Source organism: Cygnus olor, chromosome 4 (assembly GCF_009769625.2).
Source record: "Cygnus olor isolate bCygOlo1 chromosome 4, bCygOlo1.pri.v2, whole genome shotgun sequence".
Taxonomy (NCBI): domain Eukaryota; kingdom Metazoa; phylum Chordata; class Aves; order Anseriformes; family Anatidae; genus Cygnus; species Cygnus olor.
Window position 1 is genome coordinate 53566239 of NC_049172.1, and position 27773 is coordinate 53594011.

Genomic DNA, 27773 nt, shown 5'->3' on the forward strand with positions numbered 1-27773 from the left:
AGTTACAAGTATTTACTGTCTGTGCCCTGAAATATTTTAAGCTTGGACACGTCAGACAGAACAGCCCAGGGAACATCCCTGAACTAGTTAGGTCTCTACAGCTCTATTTTCTGGTTCTGTTCCACTATGACTATGCTCCAGATATTTAACAAATACAATAATGTTTCTGATTTCCTCTCGTACAATTTATAAACAGACTGTCTATGAAGTGTGAAACTACTTCAACTTGTACTTCATAGTTCAAGAAAAATCCCAAACAGAAGTGTATTTCCCCACCCCGACCCCATAAATCCTACTGCTCAGGAGAAGAAACAGTCACGGAAAAGATGACTTGTACAGTACTTTATGATCAACAATCCCCGCTCTATTCTCAGGATTTCTCTGAACTTCCTTGTCAGATATATTCTCAAGAGTTAGCATCATATTCATAAAGACATTACCGCTCTCTTTAAATAGATGTACTAGTGTTTGAAGTTGCAAAACTAATAATTTTCAAGCTTTTGCACTCAGGATGAAATGTCATTTTAATACGAATAAAACGACTGACTGTATGTACAAGCCAAGATAAGAGTTCAGTTCTCATTTATCAGAAACATCAATCCAAAAGAAAGCTAAATTGAGAACACACTTCTACGTCTATGTGCATTTGAAGTATGTACAGAAAAAACACCAACACAGCCTCCATGTGTCAACTAGAGAAAAATGCAAGCAAGGATGAATTTTAAAGTACCTGGTAAGCAATCCTTAAATTGAAGCCCAAAATAAAGCTAGAAAACTGCTGCAAAAACAGCTGATTGCATCATATCAAGTACTCAAAAGAAAAAAAAATTCTCAGTATGCTAGAGAATTAGCTTTTTCCTCCTTCAAATCCAGTGAAATCATATTATCCAGGATATACTGAGCATTTTACATCCATTTAAGACAAAAAAAAGTAAAGAAAACCAGCTCCATCTTTTTGTGCTATATTGAGGCATAATAAACCCTTATGAGATGCATAGAAAATACGATGGATGAAAATCATCACTGATAATTCAAAATATATTCTTTAAAGGGGAGCCTTGGCTACTGTAAATGGCACACAATACAAACAGATAATGAAAAATAATCCAGTGAGGGCTTTTAGCTGTATGATGTAAGGGAGAGGACACTGAGGTTTCCCAATTTATAAGCTAGGAAGAAAAAGGTTCTGAATAGGTCACCATTTGGAACTTTGGGTAAATCTTTTAAGTCTCTCAGGAAAATAGGTACAAGAACACTCGAGTATTTAAATGGTGCTCTCTTCAGCGACCCTACCTAATACGTCTATTAAGTACAAGCATGCAAATATAGGTCAATCCACAGGCACATAGGATCCATGTTAAAAACAGTAAGATAGCTGTGATGAGTGGCACCAACAATTTTGATGACTAACACTCAAAAATGTTGCTTTCTGAATTACTAAATCAAAATCCTGAAGCAAGTTCCTGCTAGTCTTCGTCACACTGCTAAACACTGAAGTAGGCATGTTTTCCCCCATTATTTTAGCTGAGCTCAAAGAATTTTTACAATATTTAGTAAGAAAAAAATTAAAGTATTTCCCCTTTTTAAATTTACACAGACGTTTAATTAGCTTTATTTACAGAGCGGTTTTTCAGTCTCCAATAGTGCCTAGATAGCATCATCAGGCAAGAGTGCCAGTTTTAAAAGAGAATCTATATAGAATCCTAAAAATAACAGATGGTGATGCTCCTCCAGAAGGGGCAAGCTGGACTACCGAAGCAGCTCTCTCTACATGGCTCAGTTACTCAGGAGTAATTCTGTTGCAGTCTCTACATCCCATGATTTTGAAGACAAGGCCACTATTACTGCATTCTGCAATTAGAAAACAAAAAGCAAAACAATATTTTCAGTGCGTGAGCCTGCAGCTGAGAAACAGAATGAGAAGTTTGCAGATTCATCAGAACACGTTTACCACTCGCTAAGAAATAACTAATCATTTATAAGAAGATTATTTCAAAAAAGGTGGAGGCGGAAGAACATTTAAGTTATAGCTACTTACCCTATCAAAGCCCATAGCACAAAGGTTTTCTATTTTTCTGGTGTATTCTGGACTAGAAACTGGTGCTCCAGCATACACATGCGCCCAAAGTCGAGCTGTCTGTTTAAACATTTCTGGATTTTGTTTGTACTGCACAAAAGAGAGAGAGGGGAGAATGGGAAAGTCAGCTCAGCAATCCAACCAAAAAGTACGATGATACGGCAGATTCCTATCCGTAATTCTTTCTGTAACATCTTCAACACTGTTTCACACCGATCATACTCATATTTTTGAAATGAAACTTGGAGGCGAGGATTTCTGGTAGAGAAAGCTTATGCAAGCATTTAACTTCACGTGTTTGCCTTTAGATTAAATTACGCACTACAGGTATTTTATGAGTACAATCAGATACTGCTCTCAGCTGCATTGATCGGGAGCTAAGTAGCTGTATTTAGCCCAGCTACTGAGATTTTACATTCAGTGCAGCAAAGCACAAGCTACCCGTGTTAACATCTGCTGAATGTATGCACTGCACACCAAAGTATTTCTCTAATCACTAGAAAATATGCCTGGTTTTGCACACTGCAAGTAGTTCTGCAGTTTTTTAGGGAGGCTTGACATTTTACTGCAGGGCTTCCTCCGGAAAATGAGGATATAAGGGTAGTATGTGTGACCAAAAAAGGGCTGAAAAAACAGGTGAACATGTGTGAGAAAACAGGACATTGCAACTCTATGCAAGCTACTGATTATCAGAAAACAGAAATCACACAGGGTACGTAAATATTATTTGGCACCAGTTTTGTCACTAACAAGTTTGCCAGTAAATAACGGAATGGACCAGAGCGGAGTTTTCAGCCGGTGCCAGGAACTCCAAGACAAGAAAGTGGGTCATCTGTCATAAGTGGTACACAACAAAGCAAGAGGAGTTTCCTATTTTAGCAACTTTCATCTATGAAATAGAATTTTTTTTTAAAATCAACATAACCATATATTGTTTTATTAAAAGACAACTTCTTCCCCCTTAATCATTACAGTTGAAAAACTGTTTTCCCATCCTTAACTACATAATTTTAGCACTAAATAAGACAATACTGGGAAATACTCTATTCAATTCTTTAGACACATTTTAAGGATGGAAATACAACTGATTATTATAATTCTACATACTTTATCCATGCACGTAAACGATCATTAAATCTGTAAAACACATTCGAAGAGAATACTACTCATTTCATTTTACATTTCCAACAGCACACACACCAACTCCACTGCACTGTGTGCTTTGTACACCTCACACTAATTCTGCCCCACATTAAGTAATCTGTGTAGTTACTATCCAATTATTAATGGCATTAAAACAAACATGAGAGAATCTACTGTTGGGAATAACTCAGTGTTATATATACACACAGTGATCTATAATAAATCTCTTATTACAACCAAAGAAACGAGGAAGCAGTAAGTGTAGCATCAGCAGCATCCTGGGGTACTGTATTTTTCTGCTCTTAACATATCTTCCCCTCAAGTTCCAATGATTTTATTTTTGTTTTTTTCTGGTTTTAATATATTTGAAAACGCCATAAGCCTAATAAACAACCAGGTGAAGCGCAAAGGACTGAAGTTGTGTTTGCATAACTGCACTTTATTCAGAACTGGCTTTCACTGTTCTATAAATAAAACTACTTTAGTTAGGTATCTGTAAATAATCCAGCTTCTCACTGTACTGAGAAGCCTACAGGCACCTTTTACTGATGTCTCTGTATCAGAAATCACAGTCAATTATGTTGCTGTACTTAAAAACAAAATACACCTGCAACTAGTCAAGTATGTTGAGACAGTTTTGACACTGGACAGACAGTGTCCGAAAGGTGGCAGGAGTCTGAAAATACTGCCATTATTTAAGCAGGAGTAGAACACCACTGTGCTCTCCCTGAGACTGAGCTTAACTCTTCTAGGACACTACCATTTACCTGGACAGTTTAGTAGTCTAACAAATAGTTAAGTAAATTCACCAAGTAAAAGCACAGAAGATAAATAATTCCTTGTCAATTTTTGTCTTTAAAAAGTGCTTTTTTTTTTTTGGAGGGACAGGACAGGGGACAAAATAAACAAGAAACCACACACCCCACATGGAGGAACTGGATGCTTACCATCACATCTCTCAAAGGGACTATTATCGCTTTCTACTTACATTCACAAGCACATAACTCAAGGCCAATCTGCTAACGCAGCTTTCATGCAGATATTTGCAGGGAACAGGAAAACTGAATCCTCCCCACACCAGCCGTGCCACAGTCCCACTGCACACATCCCTACAGGCACCTAAAATGCAGCCTGGAAAATTGCTCTTCAGAGTCCAGGAAGATTCCTGAAGTCTTTTGTCTGAGAGAAAAGCATTTCCAGCTGAAATGTTTCTATGAAATTGTTAGCATTCCCACACAAAATTCTAACAGAAGCAGCCAGAATGGGAAACTCCGTTTTTCTTCTTTGTGAAAAGGAAAAACGGATTTTTGTTTGCATGAAAAGAGGGTGCGACAGCAAGGACGAGCACCTGGCAAGAAAAACCTGTGCAGGGGCATCATCTGCATGGAACGCCTGGTGGGTTTGCAAGTATTCTCCCTGCCTACAGCAGTTCAGTCCGACAGAAGCAAATGTTCTACACTTACAACTGAATATACAAATTTGCGTAGCTTTAGCTATTCCACCCAGTGACATAATGGGCTACCCTGAGCTCCATGTTTCCCTCTAAAACCTGACAGGTTTGATAAACTATCATCCTACACAGACTTTTTAGGGGAAAGGAGCGCACGCTTCTTTCTCCTTCCCAGAGTGTGCTGACTTAGAGGAGATAGAGATGAGATCGATGCTGGAAGAACTTTTTACTTGCTCGGGTTTTTTGTTACCGAAATGTACCCTTATTATCAGTCAATTGCAAAGCAAAGCCTTCTCTCTCCCTTCCCCCTTCTCCCCTGAGAAAAAAGGAAAAACAACACATACATACTTGAGATTTTGCTGAAAACTGTCAAACTATTAAGCCATGGAATGATCATTCATTCTTTAATCAACATTTTAAATTGCACTGGTACAGAACAAGACCCAATTAACACTATTTTTTATAAATTCTTGCTACTGTCTCAAGAGTAACAAACCTTGCTGATTGCATTAGAATTCTACTGATACCTATTTAACTAGTGACTAAATTAGTTACCCCAAGTGCTTGCAAAGGTTAAATACAAAGGATGCTTCATTCAGATAAAATGCATCTCAGGATTGAATGCTACAAGTAATTACTCAAAATTTTGACATTTAACAAGGACAATGCTCTACAATATTCATAATAATCTAGAAGAGGAGCTACAAGCCAAACCAAACCCAACAAACACCAAGTTAAACTTGTCTTAAACTAACACTTTTTTAAATACTAAGAGCCTTAGATTTTTAAAAGGCAAGTTACACTGGAATTTGTTTTACTACATTATCTTCTGACATTTCTGAGAAGCCAAATCAGGAAGAAAACTGAAATTAAATCTCTTGACACTGTAAAAATAACTGCTACTTTGGAACCTAGAGAGTAAAACCCATAAAACACTGTAGTAACTCATGCTTACTGTAAAGCAATTTTCCAATAGATTATTTAAAACCTTTATCTCTCCCAAGGTTTGGGACTTGGTCCAAGTTAATGAAGGTTACAAATGTGTTAGAAGTTCATAGTCAACTGAGCACCTTACCTGGTTTGCCACTACTGCGTCCTGTGGATCATCTGGTTCTGCAGCTGCCAACAATGCTTGCAGTGATAACAACACCGTTCTTAGAGTCATTGCTGCTGCCCTAGAATTAAAATTTGAAAGTGACTTTACCAAATCCCATGTCTTTAGTCATCTGTGCCGTTATATTCATATAACGGAAGATATAAAAATACAGAGAGAGTTTTTAAAGCTAAGTGTCACAATTTCAAACTGCTGCAGCTTAGAGGAACTAGAATAACATTCAATATATACTGAAATGAAGTTTTAAATGTGGACTTTGTCATTAACAATGCTTTCCAAAGTGTTTGGAGAACAGTCCTTGACCTACACAATTGACCTTATACACTTAACAAAATCAATTTCACTTGCACAAAAAAATTTAGCCTGAAGTTTGCGTTGTCCTTCCTTACTTCCAGTAACAGTACCTTGCATAAACTCTAGGTACAGAACCAGCAGCCCATGTGTGCTCCCTCTGCTGGCACTCTTGATAGCAAAACAGCATATACAGAAACAGTGACCTATATTTTAAATTCTCATAACAGATAAGGAATTTTACACATTTGACATCTTTTGCATTGCACCATTTTAAATATGACATTTTTCCCAATAAAATTTAATGATTTATGTAGTAAGTTACTAATACAATAATATAAAGGTTTGACCATTACAGAAGCATGCAACTGAAAACATTCAACTTCCTCTCATTTCAACCTGATACTACTGACAGTTTTAACCAGTTGTCCTTGTTTCAGCTGGGATAAGAGTTCCAGATAGCGCAGGAAAACATTTCTGCAGAAATGATGGTGCTGTAAAGGCATTTGTACGCCTCTGCGAAAGAAGCCAGTTGTAGTTCTAGAAGCTGAACGGCTTAGACTCTAAGACCTCACCATTTATCTTGATCTCAAAGTCTATTTAGAATGAGAGACCTCAAGATTTTTTAAAAGGGAAAACCAGGCATGTGCATAAAGGTCAATCGTTCAAAAAAGAGGCATGAAATTTTTAGTTACACACTAATCTGTAAAACTGTAATATTTCAAATATACAATTTAACTCCACTTTGATAATGAATACCATCTCTGTGATCCACCATTTTGGCTGGTGCATACTGGCAATCAAATAAGGACCCCACTGAGTTGAGCAGCTAAGTAGACTCAGTTGTTGTGGTGCCAGGAGGGATGGATGTTCAAACTATCACAGAAAACTATTTACCCTGCTTAAGTACTGGTAGAAGGTTAAGTGGGAAAACGTGACATCTTACATTTGAGCAAGGTAGTTATGGCACATGAAATGCTAAAGGAAAGTTGTGAAACACAGGCACAATCAACAGAAAATAGCTTTTTTTTCCCCAAGAAGGCTGAAAGTAAATGCAGTGAGTTTGACTGAGTGGGTGGAGTTCCACCTGATGGTCCAGATACAAAAATAAACAGTCTGCAAGTCTATTTCCAGTGTCAGACTCCAGAAGCTTCAATGTTTTCCAGTACATAAGCACTGTATTGAGGTACTCTGGTAAAGCATATTGATGAACAGATGCTGGTAAGATCTGAGAAGTACGTTTGTGACGCCTGAATATTATATTCCTAGACACACGTATGCACAGCTTTCCTGCTGTGTCACTCACAGTCAAATAGGGCATTCTTCCCTAATCATTTCTAATTCTTAAAAGTTTTTCCTAGAAACTTAGCTTTTTAAAAAAAAATACCAACACTTGACAATCACACTGAGCTTTCACAGTGCAATGTTCCACATCAAAATGCAAGTGAGAAACATCCCAAGTGATAGAGATTTTAATTAGCACATATTGTCTTAACCGCAACATCAGCTTCAAGTCCCTCAAGCTTAACTTTGTAGACTTAACTCTTCAAAAAAAAAAACTTAATGCTTTAAGATCTGTATTCTGACAAATCACAAATCCATCGCAAACAATCCAAACCTATTCTTTAGGTAACTAAAGACTTTTTCCCCGGATTTCAGACTCTTCCAGTTAAGTTTAAGATTAAGTATTGCAGCTTCCAAGCTGAATGATTCCCCCAAGCCAAATGCTTCCCCGAAGCCAAAGAATGCTTCTTTAAATTACAAAGAAAGCTGGGGATTAACTAGTAAGATAGTTAATCAGATAAAGAACACCTAGTTATTGAAACATAACCTCAGTTGCATGATGAGATCCTAGCTAACTCAGGAAACTCAAGATTACAAATCTTGTTCTTCCATACCCAAATCTCTCACGCACACAAAAAACAGGGTGACAGAATAATAAAATATTCTTGCCTCACATGCACCTGTGCTATTTTGCTCTTACGATTTTCTATGCTGTCATCTCTACTGCCTGATACCATTTTGAAATTCATCTGCTTAACATATGTATTGCTGGCACAACTCATAGCAGTATCTGCTAATATTGACCAAATCCTACTGCAATGTGTTTACTCATCTGGCACCTAGGTGTCACAGACCACTAGTCTTTCAGGCGTTTAAGCTTAAAGGGACAATTTTTATTTTTATGCAGGGAGTTTCAGAAACTACCACAACCACCACACGTGCTATAAGCCCAAAGCTCTTTTTTACCCAGTTATTTCATTATGCTGCTTAGTGTCATTTTCAGGAAAGACTTAACATTAAGTATCTATCAACTGTAACCGATACTGTAATTACTTTCACCAAATAAAAGCTGTTCTGAACCTTCCTTTACACAAATCCTACTTCAGAGGTGTCTGGAAATACCACCATTATTAGAACTGCAGTAAATCTCAGGAAAGGGGTTTCAGCTGCATGTGCCACTTTTACAAGCGATTTACTTCCATTTGCACTGTACCTTCTAGGAGTAAAAATGACAGACCGGGGGGCAGGAGCATTACTGAGGACACAAAAAGTGCCACGAAGAGCTAGAACGCAAGTCCTGTGGTGGCTCCAGCAGTCTCTGGTTTTCAAGACTGGTAGGCCCTTTCAGTCCTCGCTCATCTGTTATGTTTGTGGATTTTTATATAAAGCATACTGGGACTTGAACTTCTGTTCTGACATTCCAATTTCAAAATGAGTAATAAAAATAAATACCTCATCCATTTGGATATACAGATGGCTATATGCTAACTCAAACTCTGAAAAATAAGCTTATAGACATGACTAGTTTAGCTACATATGTAAAAAGGTTTAAAAATGTAGTTTACAACTTTGCAAGTCTCATTTCTCAGAATGACTTCCTCATCTCATGCATAATAAAGGTCTTCATTGGACACAATTAAAGAAATATCCTTAAGTTATAAAAGAAAAAAGTTGAAACTGTAGCAGGTCCTGTTAAAAATGGAAATTAAGGTTTGTGATTAATGGTAAAGAAAATCTGACATATTTAGTGTAGCTATCATATACTCGTCTAACATTTTCTACCTGGAGGACATCCATTGGCTTTCCTTATCAAAGTTAAAAAAAAAGACTTTGTACTTACATAGTTTAGACTTAATTTTTCAGAAACAAGTTAAGATTCCCAGAAGAAACTGGAGGGACAGCTAAAAATAGATTCTTATTCCCCTATTTCCTTAAAAAAGACCTCTTCTTTCTTCCCATTACCTTCTCTGGGGAGAATAAAGCGAATAGAGATGACTGCAGAATACATTCAGAGACACTGGAAAAGCAGAACCTGTTCGTCATTAGCAAAGAGCAGGAACAATTGTCATCATCAGTTCTGGAGTAAAATCTAGGCTGACAGTGGCAGAAAAAAAAACAACAAGAAAACACAGGCACACACAAAATCCCTGGCCCACAAGCTACAAAGAATGTGCTGCAAAAGAAGTTGTGAGGATTTTCCTTAAGACCAACTTCCAATGGAAAGACACGTCTTCTGCTCTGCATTTTCCAGTGTTGCTCAAAGGCTTATTTTTCAGGAATACAATTCTGAGAAAAAAGACTTCCAACTCTCCTTATACTGTAAGCTCACTTCTAGGTGTGGATTTATGCACCAACATACTATCATCAAGTTCAAGCAATTCCCTTTACTAATGCAAGCTAGTGGCACATTTGGGTTTAAATTATTTTTCCCCTTCTCCTCTTTGCTAAAGGCATGGTTTTGCATTACTCTTGACAGATTTTTGTCTAATCTGTTCTTAACTGGAGCCTCACAAGTTTCTTGGAAAATCTGTTTCAGTGCTTCACTGTGATCGCTATTCAGCATGCTGAAATGGTTTTCTAAGGTCACATTTGCTTAGGCCATCATTCTTACTACTTCAGTCTGGATTTTTCCAATGGTTCCTATCTTTCCTGGAACACAATGCTCAAAGAGGGTACAGCAATTCACATGAAACCTTATAAATTATAAATAAAAAGCAGGCAGCTTATATCATGAGTTTTGAAGGTAAACCTTTTACATCCCAGCATCCTATTTGCCCTGCAACAAGTCCCGTAACGCTACTGGCTTCTGGTTCTTTTAAACTTAGTAACTCCTGACCCTGCCCCAAAAATACTGCTTAGCCACTAAGCAGGGTTGCTATCCTGACATACACAAAATGGGTGGGAAACGGGAAAAGAGAACTTCAAGCCAAAACCCCCCACGCTGCACCTCCTTATCCCCAATACAGGCTTTCTATTGGCATGGCATTTGTTAAATTTATAAGCGAAGTGCAATAAAGTACTCCACTAAGGGAAACCTGGAGTGAATCAGAAAGCTGATGGATCTGATGTATATACATCATATGCAGACATGCTTGCCTTTTTTTTTTTTTTAAATCTTGGGGCTTTTCCATTAAAAATAAGCAGCCTTAGTTGGGGGTGAATACAATGCTAATATTGAAAAGCATGGCAACCCAGTTGTGCCCAGCATGCCTGAGGTAAGAAATCTCTTACCTTTTGATAAGCTGAAATAGCCCTAAGAGGATTACAAAACACTGCCAGTTTCTCTCCCTCTTCCATCCTTTTTAAAGGCTAAATAATTTTCTATGTATGTTCTATACATTCCTCTCGGAAAACAGTCTTTCTGGTACTTCACCTTTAAAAGGTAACCCAGCAGAACAGCTGCAGCCAGCAGACTGCTGCTCTGCTCTGTCAACCAAATATGGCTGCTGGAAACTGTTTTTTTTTTTTTTTATTTTAATTAAATAATCTGCAATATTTATTCAATTTGTGGTAAAACTAAACTTGTTAATCCAAGAGAAAGCTCTGGGAATTTGTACCAAGAGTTTGTGAAGGGAGATGAATCAGGCCTTTAAGCAGGAGCCTGCTGTAGAGTCACTAAATAACAGGAGAAATACAAGACTGGACGGGGGGGGATTTGACATCAGGGCTGGGGGGAACGGCAGGGTGCCAGTGAGTTACCTCAAACAGCGTTAACGTTCTCGATGTTCCTCTCAAAGCTTTGAAGAGGCTGCGTTCCTCAAACAACCTGAACAAAACCCAGCAGGTACAGATGCCCAGGATGATTACTACTAACTGGTTGTTGCTTATGTATTAAAATTGCATTATCACTTATAAAAACGATTTTGCATCTCAACTAAAACCGAAGGTTGAATGCTCCAGTACAGCCACGCTCTTATAATTTTTATTTTGCTTGTCAAAACCACAACAGCCAATAGTTTTTTGTAGCAACACACACAGCCACAACACACCCGTTTGATATTCACTGCTCAAGGGATGCATGCAAAACAGCTTTCAAACAGTTTGGCTCTCAGATTTCAATAAAAAGTATTAGATACATTTAATTTTATTCTTAAATATAAAGGGATAGAATACTAGCCTGGAAGATAAACATAGGCTACATTAAGCGAAACCACATAACAGGAGTCAGATCAGATCAGCATAAAAAGATACTCTTTCTATAAAATCATATACCAATTTTAATTCTACCAGCAAACAATAGTTGTTTTGCAAACAAAGTGGCACAACAGGTATTTACAAATCTAAACATGAAAATCCACAGCTGCAGAGAATTTCAGCATCAACTATATACTGTGGAGAAAGAAATTCATTAAACTCATTACAGAAACATTTAAAGGCATTACTTCACAATCTGACAAAAGCTTCTGCCAATATGCATAACAATATCTCAGCCATGCTCATTAGGATAGAAAATCATTATCGTTGGATGGTTAAGTAGGGAAGAGACATGTTTTAACTACAGAAATACATGAACGCTGTTGTGTTTGTATATGTCGTGTATATCATTTTACTAACTCTTAAAAAAAAGCAATATTAGGCCCAAATTCCCATAGGCCTGAATTCTGTCCTTCAACTCTCACTGACCTCAATGAAAGTCACAGATACACACTGGAATTTAAAAGTTACATTTAAAACATAGCAACAAGAGCATTAATCAGTTAAGACCATTACAAGTCAATGGTACTTCAGAAACCAGGCTTGTCACTAAAAGATTTGACATGAGAGATTATGAGACTAAATCTACCTTCTAGAACAAAACTATCTGAATATCTCAGGTATCAATAACTATCACAACACTGAAATTGTTCAAACAAGAAAGGATGGATGTAGCCACAACCATGTCCTTTTGTCCCAAAGGACCTGGGGCTTTGAAAAGCACTTCAACACCACGCTAGCAATTTTCACTTAACATGCTGTGATTTAAAAAAAAACAAAACAAAGAGGACCACACGTAAAAAAATACCAAGGGCAACACATTAGAAAACTAAGGGATCACTACGTTAAGGATCATTTTGAAAAGGGAATATAGCATATAAGCAGCCTTACCCCTCTGCCACCACCAAGTTCTGTGAAATTCTTTCCTCAGTGCTTCTAAATGAGGACAGCATTACAAAGGAAGAGTTCAGTGATACACGAACTGTGTGATATTGGTGCTCCCTGTACCAGACAGTTTAAATACACAGAAGGCATGTTCTTGTTCAAATACCCCTATTTTGTATACATCTTGATGATTGAAGGTAAGATGTTTTCTTTATTGGCAGAACTAAGACACAGATTAAGTGATCTGTGCAAGACCTAATTTTCAAAGGTCACAAGAACGCAAGTCCAATCTCCTCTCCTGGTCTTCCTTTCCAAATTTCAATTAGGAAAAAAAAAGAGAAAGCTCATTCTTCCTTTGGGTCTTAAATGTTTGTCTGTTGCATTTTGATATTTTACATTTTTTAGCTTGATCAGCAACTGAAAAGGCCAGGAACTTTCATCTGAAAGCCAATAACTGCCTAACTCCTAAAGCAGCAGCAACTGTGTGGGACAAGACTGAGTTTTGTGAGACTTGTTAAGTCAATGTCTGGCAATGCTCAAAGACAAAAAGATGACCTGTTCCAGGACTGGAAACCAAAGCGTGGCCTCCTGAATCCTAGTCCACTGCTACAGAGGCAAGAATATCCATCCTTCTTCACAGGAAACAATTCGGGAATATATTAACATGAAGATGACAAGAAAATGTTTTTTAAAAAAAAATCTGTTAAATGAATTCACTTTTATTTCCAAATATGATAAATAAGGAAGACTTCTGCTTCTGCTAGGAACTCTTTCCTCCAAGTTTTCAGTAGAAAGTGATAAATAAATGTCATTTTTGAAAAAAACAAAAACAAACACACAGATGTTTAGGAGCTTCAATATGGAAAGATTAGCCTTGAAGATACTTGTTAAAGTCACAGACCTCGATACCGTGAGTAAAGCAACCAGACAGCGCATAAAGGAGTAGCAAAAGACTGAAGAAAAAAAACACAACAACCCTGAACTTAAAAGCTTTGGACAAATCCCTTGCAGGAGAGCATTAATGACAATGGGATGCAGTTCCCTGTTAACCATCTTTGTTGCTAGAAATAAAGAATGCCTTCCCAAAGGCTCACTATCTAAGCCTTACCCAAGTGAAGCCTGCTCTGCCAGGTAGGCTGACATGTTCTAGTTCAGATCAGTGAAACAATCTCTTAAAAACATCCCCACAAATTTGTTATTTTGACTAAAAACAACCTCAAAACAACCGACCAAAAAAAATCTAGTACAGAAATCAACCAGCCAGCCTTCCTTCTGCCCTTTCGCTAATCTGGTTATAATCTGAGGAAACTGCACTTGCACAGTTGAAGCAGCATTTATCTCCAGTACAGTTGTAGGGTGGGATGAATAACTACATGTAGATTAGAAAAGTACTGGCTTTAGTGACAGAAAAGTCATACAATGTACCATGGCACGTATGTTGAAAGATTATACTGCTTGAAATATACTCAAGTGCTGCAAGATTGTAAGAAAAAATAAGCACTTCCAATAATGAAGACAAGTAATGACAACTTATGGCTTCTTATGATTTCATTTGTTATGCACCATACCCTGCCACGTTTCACATAATCTTATCACCACACAGAAGTATACTCTCAATGTGTCAACTCTAAGACCTGAACTCAAGCTTTCTGCTCCAGAGTTTCTCTTCCAAACCCAGCTAATGCTTGACCAACACTGGTCTTGATAAAGCTGTGGAAGTCAGGAGCATCCATCTAGCTGGGAATTACACTCCTATTCTTTTGGGACAGACACAGAGGAAAGTAACAGAGATGAACTCCACTCTTATGCTGGGTATCAGAACTACAGTACAACTGGTGAACGCACTTCATATTGCACCACTTGGAAAAACAAGCGTATAATGAGTTTGGCTGTTACTGTTTGGACACTTACAGATTCGTTCCAAGGATTTTAGTCATTACAACCTTTTCAATAATCTTACAGTAACAAATAATCAAAGTCAGCAATTGACAAGCAATTTAACTGCAAATGGCTTAGAGGTTCATATCATAAGTGTTATCAACTATAACCGAGACAGAATTAGTATGGTGGTCTCCTCCTCTTTTCTGTTGTCTACCTGTTACCTTTTACACTCTTAGATTCCCAGATATACTCCATATGTTGCTTTAGCTCTTTGGGAACTAATTTTATTTGGAAGCACAAGCCAAGAATCACAATGAAGATAAGCACTTGGTTTTTCTGCTTACACCTCAGGAGGCTGAAAGGACAAAATTCAGGAGGCAACAGGTAGCATTTGTTACTAGAGAATTAAATAAAAAACATTAACAATGAAATGCTCACCCTAATCCTAATGCAAAAAAAAAATTTGAAAAATCTCTCTACTCAGTTAATATGTACTCAGTACTTCCCAAAATTACTACCCAGCTATTTCATTAGGATCTTCTTATCAACTCAAAATACTATACTGCCATACTTTAAGGACACATGAAATTACAGATGCAAACATGAGTTGCTGCCTCCCATCCAGGACACTGGCATACTTGATTTTGCATATTTAAGCCTGTAGGGAATCTTACCATTGATCTTTCAGTATATCCAAACAAATGGCCCCAGTAACTGAGCTAATATTAGGATGCCATATTTTGGTGATAAACCGCACCTAAAACACAAGAAAATTAAAAAAAATAAAAATAAATGGTTATTACATGCAGCATATTAAGTAAACATTTAAAATGTACCATTTCTAATCATATTATGAAGAAATACTAATTTAGGAAAGATCAAGCTAAAAACAGAACAAAGACATAAGATACAACGTATTTCAGGAGGTTTGCAAGTCCAACACAGCCTTGCTTTACTCAGAAACGGATGACTGCCCATTTGAGTACACCAAAATCATCCCCAGCTGTTTTCCTAGATACTGTCACATGGGCACATCCTCACACTACAAAGTCATTTTGAAATACCTTCCAGCACTACCAATGTTTCAACAACAGAATTAAATACAGACGTAGATCTTCCAACATTGTCAAATTAGCTTGAACGCTGGAAAGTCTGCTCAATTAATGCAGTGAAACAGGTCCCTGAACCCGAGATGTAGCCATTGGATCTCACCGTTCAGCTAAATTGCTGATAGCTACAGAGTTAGAAGAATTTCCTTGGTGGACACTACTGCTTTTACAACTATCCAGTCCTGCTATCCCTATGCAGAATGCTCTTCCACAAACCAAACTCTAACTAGATTATTTTTCTTTGCTGTTGGGAGGATCTTGTCTCAGCACTCACTCATTGATCATGTCCACGTTTTAAACACTAAAAAGTGTATTCATGCTTATAAAGCATGCATTAAAAATCCTTTTTTATTTTAAGGACATTGAGAAAGTTAGAAGTAGCATTTTATTTTAGAATTCTCATAAAGCAAAGCTGTCCTCTGAAAGGAACATATACAAACCTGTGACTACATATAGAATTTTCTTCATTTTCTTCAAACCTCTTATTTTAAGTTGCATTTTAACTGCTTTCTACTGACTGTCACCTGTGTCTACATTTCCCATCTCCTAATCCCCGATCCTCGTCAAACATTTTACGAATGGCACAGCTTTTCCTTCATCTTTTGCCCCTGATCTGTAAGCAAGTGAAGCATGGAGAACACATTGTTTGTCAAGTACTGCTGCAAAATACTGTACATACAGGGCTATGATAAAATCAAATACACAAAATGGTATATAAATAGGTGAGGTGATACAGTTCTGCTTTCCAGGACAGAAACTGAGAGATCATGTCTGCTGAGCCTCTTATTGACTACCTCAACTCTGTAAATAAAAAAAACACCACAAAACAAAACAAAACCCACCATGTAAATTCTGGGTATTTTCTCACAGTGAATGCAGGTTAACAATGGCTGTCAAACCACATTCTGAACAAGATAAAGAAATCTTTCAGATGAAAGGCAGGGCTAGACGCAAGCAAAAAGGCCTCCAATTCACAAAGTTCCTACTCCAGAAAAAGCAGTACTACGCTACAGTGCACTGAGTTTCTAACAGCTATCCATAAGCCTTGGCAATGAGCACCAAGCCCTAAAGCAGCAATTAAACCACGGTCCATAGACCCATCTTTCAGGGTCTATGGCCAGTTTCAGCCTTCCTTATTTTAGCTCCCACCAGAACACATGCAGATGAAAGAACTGAAACCAACGGACATTTCAGTAAGAAGAACTGTGTCTTTCACTCCTGACTCAAGGAAGTCACTCAAAGGACAAGAGCTAAGAGCTACTGACACCTCTCCCCTCCTCCCCTCCCCTAGTTCCTTCTCAGTGTTACACTAGAGTGAAAAAAAATCAGGACGTAGGACACATCCTTAAATCAAAGAAATCTTTCAGACTTAACCAGAAAGCCAATCAAGAAGCTATAAGACAGCTGTAAGATCACTCAGGAGTCTGCTGACTCATCATAAGCCCCTGAAGAAGGGACTAAACAACGATACAGGAATATAAAACCGCAGCTGCACACAGCTGGGGAAGAACACTATTCTGATCTAGTCAAGATGGAAGCAAAGACAAACTGAAAATGCCAGAAAAACACAAGAAAGATGTGGTAAAATTGGAAGGGCACTAAGTTCCAGAAACATACAAGTAAATTTAAACATTTTTCACATCTCTCATCCTTGTGCACTTATTTTATGTATTCCTTCCACAGGGCTGCAATAAGATCATACTATTTCTATTGGTCCTTCAGGTCATGTAACAACTGTATGTCTAGCCGCATTTAATTATTTCTAGAAATTTGGCAGGTTAAACCCAAGACTTTACCAAATATAGCTTATGAAGTCCGAGGAGTTAAAAGAACAAACAACTATCTAATACAGCGTTTCGTCAGTGATTCTGAGGTGTGGCTGGCAGAAACCAATACTCTCTACATCAAGTAAAACTATCTGAAAGCTGTATCTTGCCAAAAAGAAATTACAGGAGGCTCAGTAAACTGCTGCCCAGAATTTACCAGCTTGCGCTCTGAAGAATAATCAGTGTATTTCTGACTGAATAGTTATACATCTGACTGAACAGTTATACATCCTGCATGATTTCTACCTAGAAAAGACAGCCCCCAGGGTAGAGGAATGGAAGGTAAGTACTACAAAGATACACACAGACAAATAAATAAGAATACTCAAAAACAACTTGTTAGACAAACTATTTTATCAAAATGTTTATATTACCTTAGGAGGATTAAATGGATATGTTTCTGGAATTTTTATCTCTAGTTGATATCTTCCACCTTCAAAAGACAAAAACAAATTAGACATTAAACCAGAGTATTAATCAAGCTTAGCCTTATGTCAGCAAAGCCCATGTTTCTAAATGCAGAGGTTTTTAAGTAATGAAATTTACTCAAAAGTATTACTTAGAAGATACTTCCAGATTTCACATACTTTATAAATAAACGAATATAAACAAAATCTAATAAAGTCATATTGGCTTATGCAAATCAGAATCTAGATTTCTTAGGTATACTGAATGTGTACATTCACCTATAGTTACTTATTTCCAAAATTATAATTTGCACATTCTATTTAAGTAAAATATACCAAAATACAAAACAATATTTCCAAGACAAACACGAAATGAAATGAAAAGCCACAGAAGTGGACAGGGTAAATATGAAACATCATTTTGACTCTTTCCTGATGCCTCATACCTACTAACAAGGTTGATTTTTTCCCCCTCCAAATTACACAGTTGAAATTAATTTTATTTCACTTTAGGCTTTCCAGACCTCAGAATGTTCAACGATGCCATCTAAGAAAAGTTACCATACTTTGGAAGAAAGAAAGTTCCAATCCTACTTAAAGTATGTTCTAATGTTACTATTTGAAGATGGTAACTACATTCCAATTCTGCACTTTTACATACTAGCACTATTAACATAGCTTGTAGAATTAAGAGCATGTAATAACGAATAGCATGAGCTTTGAGGATAGAATCTTCTACTGCCCTTCTCTAAACACTTTTTTTTTCCTCTCCCTGTTACTATATCATTACCTATGTCTATTTCAATTACAGTCTTGTTAACATTCAAGCTTTCTATCAATACTTCTGTCTTCTGGATCAATCTCAAACTCTCTCTGCCTACTCACTCAAGATTATTTGCCAGGCAGCAGTTTAACGATGAAAAGCACAGACTATAACAAAACAGATACACCAATTTAGACGTTGGTTTAGTTTTTATAGAAACTGAAAGCATTGCTCCTCACTTGCTATTTTTTCCCCATTCTACCTCTGCTTGTTCTGAAAGAAACTCCTTCTATTCTTAAACATACTTTGTTACAATTCATAAGTTTTGGTGAATTAAAGTATTTACAATTGTTTTCCTTTAGGATTTCAAGAGTGATTTACTCTGCAACACCTCTACACAAAAACAGTTCAAGTAGTCTTAATAGAGGTAATGAGGTCCACATGCAGGAAAAAAACACTCTGAACAGGTAAAGCCTATGGCACCTTTTTAATCTCTGCCAAAATACATATTGAAAGGTACTAACATCTCTCACTTTTAAAATATAATTAAGTCTAAATGCAGTACACTTGAAACTGCTTAGTGTGAGTTTGATATTTTACACTGCCTACTACAAGTGTTTCTTCCTCACTTGATTCGAGGGTAACTCCAAAAGATTTAGAAAAGCATACAACAGAATAAAGGCCAATAAGTTCAAAATTATCGTAGTTAATTTCTACATTGATTGCTTGTCTTCACTTACAAGACAGCACAGGCGAAATATTTGTAGACTCTTAATATTTACAACAACAAACCTTAAGGTTGCTTTTTCTTTTGTTTGAATCAAAGTACTATTCAGCAGCAATTTTTCCCCAAGAAACAGACCAATTACACCGCTGCTGGATTACAGAAATTCATCAATCCCTGTTATGATTTTACTGCCATGCCATTCTGTAATGCAATATAATGCCTAGCCTTGGATATTATCATTTCTTTTGCTTGCTGTTAAAATTTGCCTGTAAAAGACAGTCTATTACAGCCTTCTTCATAATAGACTATTTGGCTGCCAAAATTTTCCAGCTGGAACATACAACTCCAGAAGATTTTAAAAACTGCAAGGAGCAATGAGTTGGCAATATTATTCATAAAGTGTTGCTGTGCATTGAAGTTTACAGTTAAATATATGGGCTTGAAGACCAAACAAACTGAACAAATCTGGACAATCAATTTCATTTCCTCAATACTAATTTTAATATGTAAGCGAACAGCATACTAACTTCCGTATCCTGGTATTTCTGATTTTTTATTTTTAAAGAAAAAGCGAGCGTGCATTTGTATAACTTTTTCTAAAATTTAATACTTGAGATCAAATTAGCCACTAATGAAGAACATTCCTTCTGTACTCCTACTGGAAAGGACATCTCACAATAGAATTAGAGTGAGTTTTAATAATTTTCCTTGAAGAAACATCCTACTATAAATTCCACAATTACTGCGGTTCACATGCAAACTCGGTTTGAAATTAATACCTTGGTTACAGAGTGTTTAAAAATTTGATTATCAAAAAGCTCTTGAATTCCAGTAAAACACAGCAGCTATTAACATAGCCTTTCAGCAGCTATTAACGTAGACTTTTAAAGGTCCTCTCTCCAAACAGGTGTTTTAACATGGAATGCAACAGCATTTGAATTATAGTTGTATTGCAACACTCTGAAAATTGATCAGTATCAGTTGACAACACTTACAGAAAAATAAAAGCTGTAAATTTGTCAAAAATAGATTGCACTCTGCCTCTCAGTCATACTTAGGCCAATGCCCCAGCATGGCCTGTAAAAGAACTCTGTAGCTGCAGTTTGTTTTCAGATACCCCATCAGTTGTGGTCAGTGATAAATATTATTGTTCTTTCACTTCACAACAGCCCTAGAACTCCCTCCTGTATCAGGGAATTGTCTGACATGAATGGCTGTGCTAGCTTTTTTCCATAAAGTACTTGTTGTGTCATTCAGACCACAGACGACAGGAAATCATCTAGTAATTATGCAGCATGCATTACTGCTTTAGTCATAAAATGTAAACTACACACACTGGCAAGCCCTTGGTTTTATGCATTTATTCCCTTATGTAATTACAACATTACAGAAATATTAACATTCCAAAGTAAAGTACACAAATGTCAGGAAACACTGGGATTTGGGTTGACAGAAACTAACGTTGCCCTTTGGGGCATATGCCTTGCAGATTGAAGTATAGAGTCACCTTGTTTTCCATGGTACCCCTGCCACAATCAGTATATTTAGCAATTCTCTCCCACTCCCCACAAAAAGGGGTGTCTACTATATCCTTTCATCCTCATCATTAAACATAAGAGTATGTATGTATGCATGCAAGTATGCCTGCATGCATTTCACATCAACAAATTCATCACTAAACATGTATTGCTGGTTTTCATTAGGATACGCTGAACACATGAACACAGTGCCCAGTTTTTGAGATTTTGGTCTAGCTGCATTACCTGGGCTAAGAATCCAGTTCTGCAGACAGGCATTAAAACCTTTTTTTACTCTCTTCATGAGCCGCTAGTTTTTTAGTTTTGTGACACATGAATATATCTTTCATTCCAATAACCCTCAACACATTCTCCAAAAAAGGCCCATTTTATAAACCAAGGTAATGCTGGCCTGGAGGGGAAAAAAATGGCAAGCCATCATATACCTATTCACCCAAGGAGTATGAACTATGAGGAAAACAAAACCAAAAAAAACCCTACAATTCAGATGTATCCTAGTCGTAGTACCCAATTACTTCGTTTTGTAATCTTAACATCTGTAAATAAGATTTGGTTTTACAAGACCAACTTTATTTTCAAGAGAACTACTCCACGAAGCACAAGGATTCACTTCCAAGTGGGTTTACCAGAAGGACCACATATTTTAGGTCCACAGCGTAATTCTCCTTCTAAATTGAAAGCACATGTTATAATCAGAACAAATTATCTTCTTTCCAGACATTGTCAACTAAACCCTAGTGACTGACGGGCTGAGGCTATGGAGATATAGGAGAAGGGAAGCATCATTACTTGTTTGCAGCACAGGGGACTCAAGTTCTGGAGGGGAGCATCCCTACATTACAGACACCTCCACTTTTCTACTCTCTCCTCCCAGACTCATTTCCTTTCTCCTCAGCCTCCAACACCTTCTACCCCGCCCAATATTCTCCAGCTTCAGCCTTTATTAGGTTGTTTCCTTGTCCTTTGCTGGGTCCCAGCATGCAGAAGTGTTGGGAGACCCTGCTCTCAGTCCCGTGCTGCTGTGGATGCGATCCCAAGGGGAGTCCTTCTCAGTGAAGCTGTGACAAGAGGATTTTCAGCAGCAGCCACTAAGGCTTTTGAGTGCATGTACACCTATACCGACAACAATTTTCAGATACTTTCCCCAACTGATTACAATTTATCTTTTAGACCAGTGACAAACAGCCTGTGTCTGATCCCTAGGCAATATTCAAATCTCAATCTTAGCTTCGAGGCACAGAGCAACTAGAGTAACTGAAAACTTGGAAAATTGTTTTAATCTTCATCAAAACAATGTCTCCGACATTCAGTAAACAAAAATATCTCAAGGAAAGTTTAGCTAAAAATTCAAACTGAAGTAGATGGGCAGGGGAAATTTGGATAAAATACCATTCAAAAGTAAATAAATCTTTTAAAAGCCATTATCATTTATCATCAAGGAACTTTAATGAAAGGTATCTGCCAACTCCATAGGTATTACACACAAACGTAACATCCGCATTTATAAGCGCTATTGAGTAAATTGCTATCTCAAAAGCTAAGAGCACATACCTGATCAGTTTAAGTTTTTTCTTTTAAATACGTATTAAATCACCTTCCTTTTTTTTAGACTGAAGAGATAGAGATGCATGACTACTGATATCAGTTTTTAACAAACTAGAAAGTCAGTAAGGTAATTTTTGAAGACAGCTGTAGATGAAGTTCTACAACAGAGTCTCCCACTCCAGTATAAATTAAGTACTGGGACCCACGGATGCCTGAGATTAATCCCAGATTTCACTTGCGATGGCATCTCTCTCTCAGACAGGATAACACAACAGATTTTTGAATGACCACCACAGAAACAAATGTATAGTTACATTAGACTGTGAAACTTAGTTTCTTGATGCTAAGACATCTAAAACTGTTAAAACTGTAAACAAAGTCAGCGTTGCACCAGTCATACTGCACAGCTTATATCTGTAAACTAACCTTGGATATTGGACAGTCTGTCCTGCTGTAGAACAGATGCATCTTCAGGCAACAGAGAAGTTAAACTTTAAGCTTGAAGAAATGTTTCAGTTCATATTTAAAAAACTAACCAGATTTTAAAACACATAGCTCTACATTTTAATGCTGTAAATTAATTTACAAACAAAGCATCTCACGACACATGAAGTGCACAATGACTGCATACACAAAAACATTACTTGCCTTCATATGGTGTGTCCGGAGGTCCTGCTATTTCTCCTCTTAATTCTGTAAAATTCTCATCTACAAGGTCTACTTTAATTTGATTTTTGCTCGTCTTAAAAATAAACAGAGAAACAAAGGGTCATAAGTAAGCATTTGACATACAGATTTCCCCCAAAATAAGATACTTTAAATTTCAGAATCATTTTTATTTTTTAATTCAGTAACCTGAAGTGGATGGCTATCTTTCAGTTGGGAGTTTTCCTCCATTAAAAGACAGTTTGTGAGTCATTAGAAAATTCAGTATCATTTGTGCTATCACTAAAATAAGCAAAACAACCCAGCAATATCTACAGTTATTTTCATTGGTTACATTTTAAAAAGGCGTTGCAATCTGTCAAATTAGCTATGAATTCTAAATTATTCTAAAACTACATTGACTTAATCACATATTGCCTCTTTTCTCGTTTAGAGCTATGAAATTAATAATAGACGTATCTGTCACTTTCACTGGGATACAGGAAGACTTCCCCAAATGGAGTGCTCACTATTTTTGAACAATATCATGAACTAAACAGAATATTGTAGCCTTGTTTAAGATAATGTTTGTCTTTAACAGTTAGAAGTAAGGTACTGTTTTATTTATACACTTGAATTTCATTGTCACCTCCTCAGCATTTTCACACCCCATACCAACTTGCCTACAAAATAAAAACACTGGATTTTGATACTGAAAAGTAGTTTCTGGAAAACATATGTTTTTTCAGAAGTGTGTAGCCAGAGCTATACATTCCACTGAATTTGCCTTCCAAATCCAGAGAGCAACATTAATGAAATTCATACAGATCCTTCAGGCAGTAACTTTTTTTTTTGGACACTGTGAAGCAAAATTTCTTTTTAGAAAGAGACACTATGAAGTTTTTTGTTTTTAGAGGTTTGTTCTGTATAATCCTATATACCATGCTCACTGAATACATCAGGGATTTCCTGAATTGAATGTTATTTTCTTCAAAGCCTTTGTACCATCTTCCCAGGCCGTTACAACATGAAGCTGATGGTTGCCATCAGCTGGTTCTTAGACCTGCCAGTGATGTAAGCTGTTACGGGTGCAGAATTCACTGAGGAACAGCTATGACATTATCTCTAACCTATTTCCTTTCCATAAACATGCTAGAGATCCAGTCTCCCCCACCAAAAAAGCGTGCCTTTCAGACCACAGTTGCTCACAGTTATAAAAGATCATTTTTTAAAATCAAACTAAGTAACCGTTTCACCACGTAAACGATACCAAATGCAAGTTCCAACAAGTTAATGCAACAATGATTTGAGAGCTTTTACATCTCTAGTGACACACATTTGCTTTTAAACTTGGGTGAAAACCCCTTAACCCACATGAAGGAGGAAGCACCTGCAATTGCATAGTTGAGGACAAGCAAAAGCACACTTCAAAAAACAAGAGTCAACCACAATACAAATCAAGAACGCACCATGCACCTCCAAAATGGAAAGGCAGTATTTAGCAATGGGTGTTTTACTTGTTTAAACTTATACAGTTTTTTTTTTTAATTTAAATTACTTGTTTAAACTTAGGTTTTTTTAATTTTAAACTCAGCATCAGTTCTCGTGTCATCTTGCATGACCTTAGCTAAGACACCAGAGAAGAGAAGGATGCTATTAATAGAACTGATGAAACATAGTCCTTCATTTTAAGTTTTCAGATTGGCTCTCTTTTCTGCTACTGTTCACAGAAATTGCCTGACCAGAGATCAACTGAAACAGTTTTCTTTCAAGGACCCTTTCCAAGCTTTGTCTCCATAATACTGAGCAGCAGAAGGGGAAACTGCCCTCAGAAAGCCAGGCACTGCCACAGACGCTGAACCCCAAATCAATTGCAGGTAACCCATACCTCTTGCAAGCTTTTCAAGCTTCCCCCCCCCTTTGTTTTTTTTAACTCCATCGCTATTTTAATTGGCAGGTCACTGCACAAACTCACAACTGCTAAAAGCTTCCTCAAAAACAGATTTAGGCAAAATTACAATCTATTAACACCCACCCATTCCTGTGACAGCATTCTTTCCCAACTGAAACAAGTTTCATTACCTCTAATATTTACTCCTCTCTTGTTATATTTATAACAATTTCCTTTTTCAGCCTTCATTTTGCTGTAAGCAAGCTGAAATTAATTTCTCCACAACAATTGTTTTCTTTCAATTCCTCCATTTTATGTCCCCTAGCACCTAACTAGCCCTGTGTAGAGGAATTCAGATGAAGTTTCAGAACCAGTGCAGTGCGCACTTTGTTACGCTCCCTGAAAACACATCACAGCCAGTACACCCTGGAAGCCCGTTTGCCTTCTTCCATGGCAGCATGGCACAAGGCTCAGATCAAGCGTGCGAGTCCTAGTAAGCCTTCCTGGAACAGTTACCTCCTCTTCAGTGCCTGCACTGTGCCATCAGAGGTGCTGTCCCTACTTCCCAGGAAAGCACGTTGGTTTAGATAACCACTAGTTAGTTAACAGGTCACTAAAGCTACTTGCTCAGGTCCCGCAATCATTCTAACATTCGCTGGTTTCTCCGGCTGTCAACTGCTAAGCTGTTGTCAGCTGCAACTGGTAAGCTCCAAGTTTACAGCAGGACTTCTTGTTCTTTGCAAGTAAACCCACAATTATGCATCTTGTGGACTGAAGCAAGAGCAAAAGGGGTGAATGTCAGTGACACAGTCTACAGTCAACCCATGCTACTACTTAATTTTCTACTTAATATTTTCACTTTTTTTCAGTGTTTTCTTTAAGACCTTGCACACTGACATAGCAGCTTGGCTACCCACCTTCATCTTCCATCCCAATTAGCACCACACCAGCCACTTTCCCACAACCAGCCCCTCTTGACTGAGGCACGTGGTAGAAAAGAGCAACCCAACGCTAACCCTGTCATCCATTCTTCCCAGCCGGCGAGCCCGGACCCCTCCATGAGATGGTGAGCTTACTGTGATAGCTGTGGCTGCTCCCTGGTGCACAGCCTTGAAGAACAGCGGGCTGCATTACACCACCGCAGCGTACGGAGCAATGTAGTTTGGGGATCGTGCTTAGGTTCTGCCTTGCCCCCCATATAACCAATGTTTCTTCAGCTATGTAAACAGAAACGCAATTCCCTACTATTCCAGGAGACTTTTCAAGGTGCAACTCAGCTTGATCTTGCCAATTCTTGCTGTTTTGTACATCCCTCGAGTAATAACTAATATTAAACTGTACTGAAGTGATTATTCAGCCAATTAAATCTGGAGTGTTTTCCTACAATATTTCCCCTTAATGAGGATCACATAGGATAAAATTACTTCATTTTAGCAGCTCCAACAAAATAAATCCCTGGCCTCCAGCACCATCATCACAGCTGTCTCCAGAAAGCTACCACCAGCAGCATTCTGTTCAGTGCTCCAAAAACATGCCTCCGATACCACCACCACCACAGCTGCACAATTTATGAACCAACCTGTGATCACACGAGCTGGTTTTCCAGAAGCAATTCTCCTACCAAGACCTTATTGCTCTGCCATGCCAAGTCCAAAACAGCACCACCTCCTGTTGATTCAGTAGCAATTTGGTGACTAAATCCCTGGGCTAACAATTCCTGAAGTATCTGAGCCATGCCATCACTCGCAGCATTTATTTCCGTAGTCCAGAGCAGTTAAGTTCTGTAACAACCCAATTCCCACTAGTATTTCTTGCCAAGATGAAAATGCTCCATCCACACCAAAATCTTCTTCTAGGAACCTACAAGCCCAGTGCTGTACCAGCAGAACTTCCCACCATCGCATTTGAAAATGACTTTGATCTAGACTGACAATAAATAAGAAAAACGAGAGTTAAAGCAACGTATGCAATGCATGGTGCCATTTCCTCAATTTTTTTCCCTTTATATTCCAGTCAGACGAGAAATAGCCTCTTTTTTTTTTTCCTCCTTCTTTAAATGCTTCCCCTGCTTCACGCTAGTGCTCTAGTTGAGAAGCTTCTCCTTTCAGACCACCCTAGCTGGTGAGACTTTCCGTATGCATTGCTATAGTCACGTTTACCCAATTCTATCCCGCCTGTGTGGCGATTAAACCCAAGGATGGAGTGAGGGAGAAAAGTCGGGGAAGATTCATGTAAACTTCTAGCCATTACAAAAGCGTTCTCTCTAAAAGGAAACTCAAAACATCAATCACTCCTGAGGAGTCATTCTGCAAACATCTCCCAAAGATTGGGCATTAAATCACACTTATCATAGCAGCATTTGATTTCTAACACTTTGACATGTCTTTGCCTGCCTGCTCTTAAAAAAATGCAGAAGAATTACACTGTAGAGTCTTATTATCCAAATACCTTCCTTGTACAGGACACACAATCCATTCCAGCAGAAACCTTGAAGAGTAAATTCTGCCACGGGAAGACTTCTCAGTACTGTCTTCGCTAATCTATTCAACCGCTTTTGAAGAGCAGCTCTGTACCTTCTAACATTCCTCTCAGCAGAGAAGAGCCCTGTTCTTTGTATTCACCAAGATCTACAAGCATTAACAAGGAGTCCCTCAGAGGGCTGTCTGCTTTCCGAACTTAATCAGTCCTTTCTCCCGAGCCTTCCATGCCATCTCCTCTCTTCTCCAATCTGCCTTTTTTCCACCTTTTATTTGTATGTTATTCATGGCCAACTATCCTCTTCATTAGTTGAACACTTCCACTCAAAAATCTGAAAGTTTCCTTCACAAAAGATTAAAAGCAAAAAAAGAGCGAAGACAAAACGGTAACATATCAACAACACAGGAACACGTTAATGCAAGATGATAAAAACTGCACTGTTGTTCTGAACATTTCTTTCCCACATATAAAATATTATTTAACACACCACAAAAACAAGCAAACAACCCCCCCCCAGATATCTCC

The 27773-nt window shown here is 37.8% G+C and overlaps 1 protein-coding gene across 2 annotated transcripts in view; it reads right to left on the reverse strand.

Moving 5' to 3' along the window:
- Positions 1–509: 509 nt before the first annotated feature.
- Positions 510–27773, reverse strand: part of UBE2K (ubiquitin conjugating enzyme E2 K) — a 38111-nt gene continuing 10847 nt past the window's right edge. Inside the window, exons 2-8 of one of the 2 annotated variants that reach the window (XM_040556074.1) lie at positions 25394–25541; positions 22883–22976; positions 17629–17687; positions 14994–15076; positions 5746–5845; positions 2039–2167; positions 510–1851 (exon numbers count right to left, since the gene is read on the reverse strand). In XM_040556074.1, coding sequence (XP_040412008.1) covers positions 1777–1851; positions 2039–2167; positions 5746–5845; positions 14994–15076; positions 17629–17687; positions 22883–22976; positions 25394–25414 — 561 coding nt within the window. In that variant the 5' untranslated portion in view covers positions 25415–25541 and the 3' untranslated portion in view covers positions 510–1776. The remainder of the gene's footprint in view (positions 1852–2038; positions 2168–5745; positions 5846–14993; positions 15077–17628; positions 17688–22882; positions 22977–25393; positions 25542–27773) is intronic. The other variant, XM_040556073.1, reaches the window with a different exon arrangement.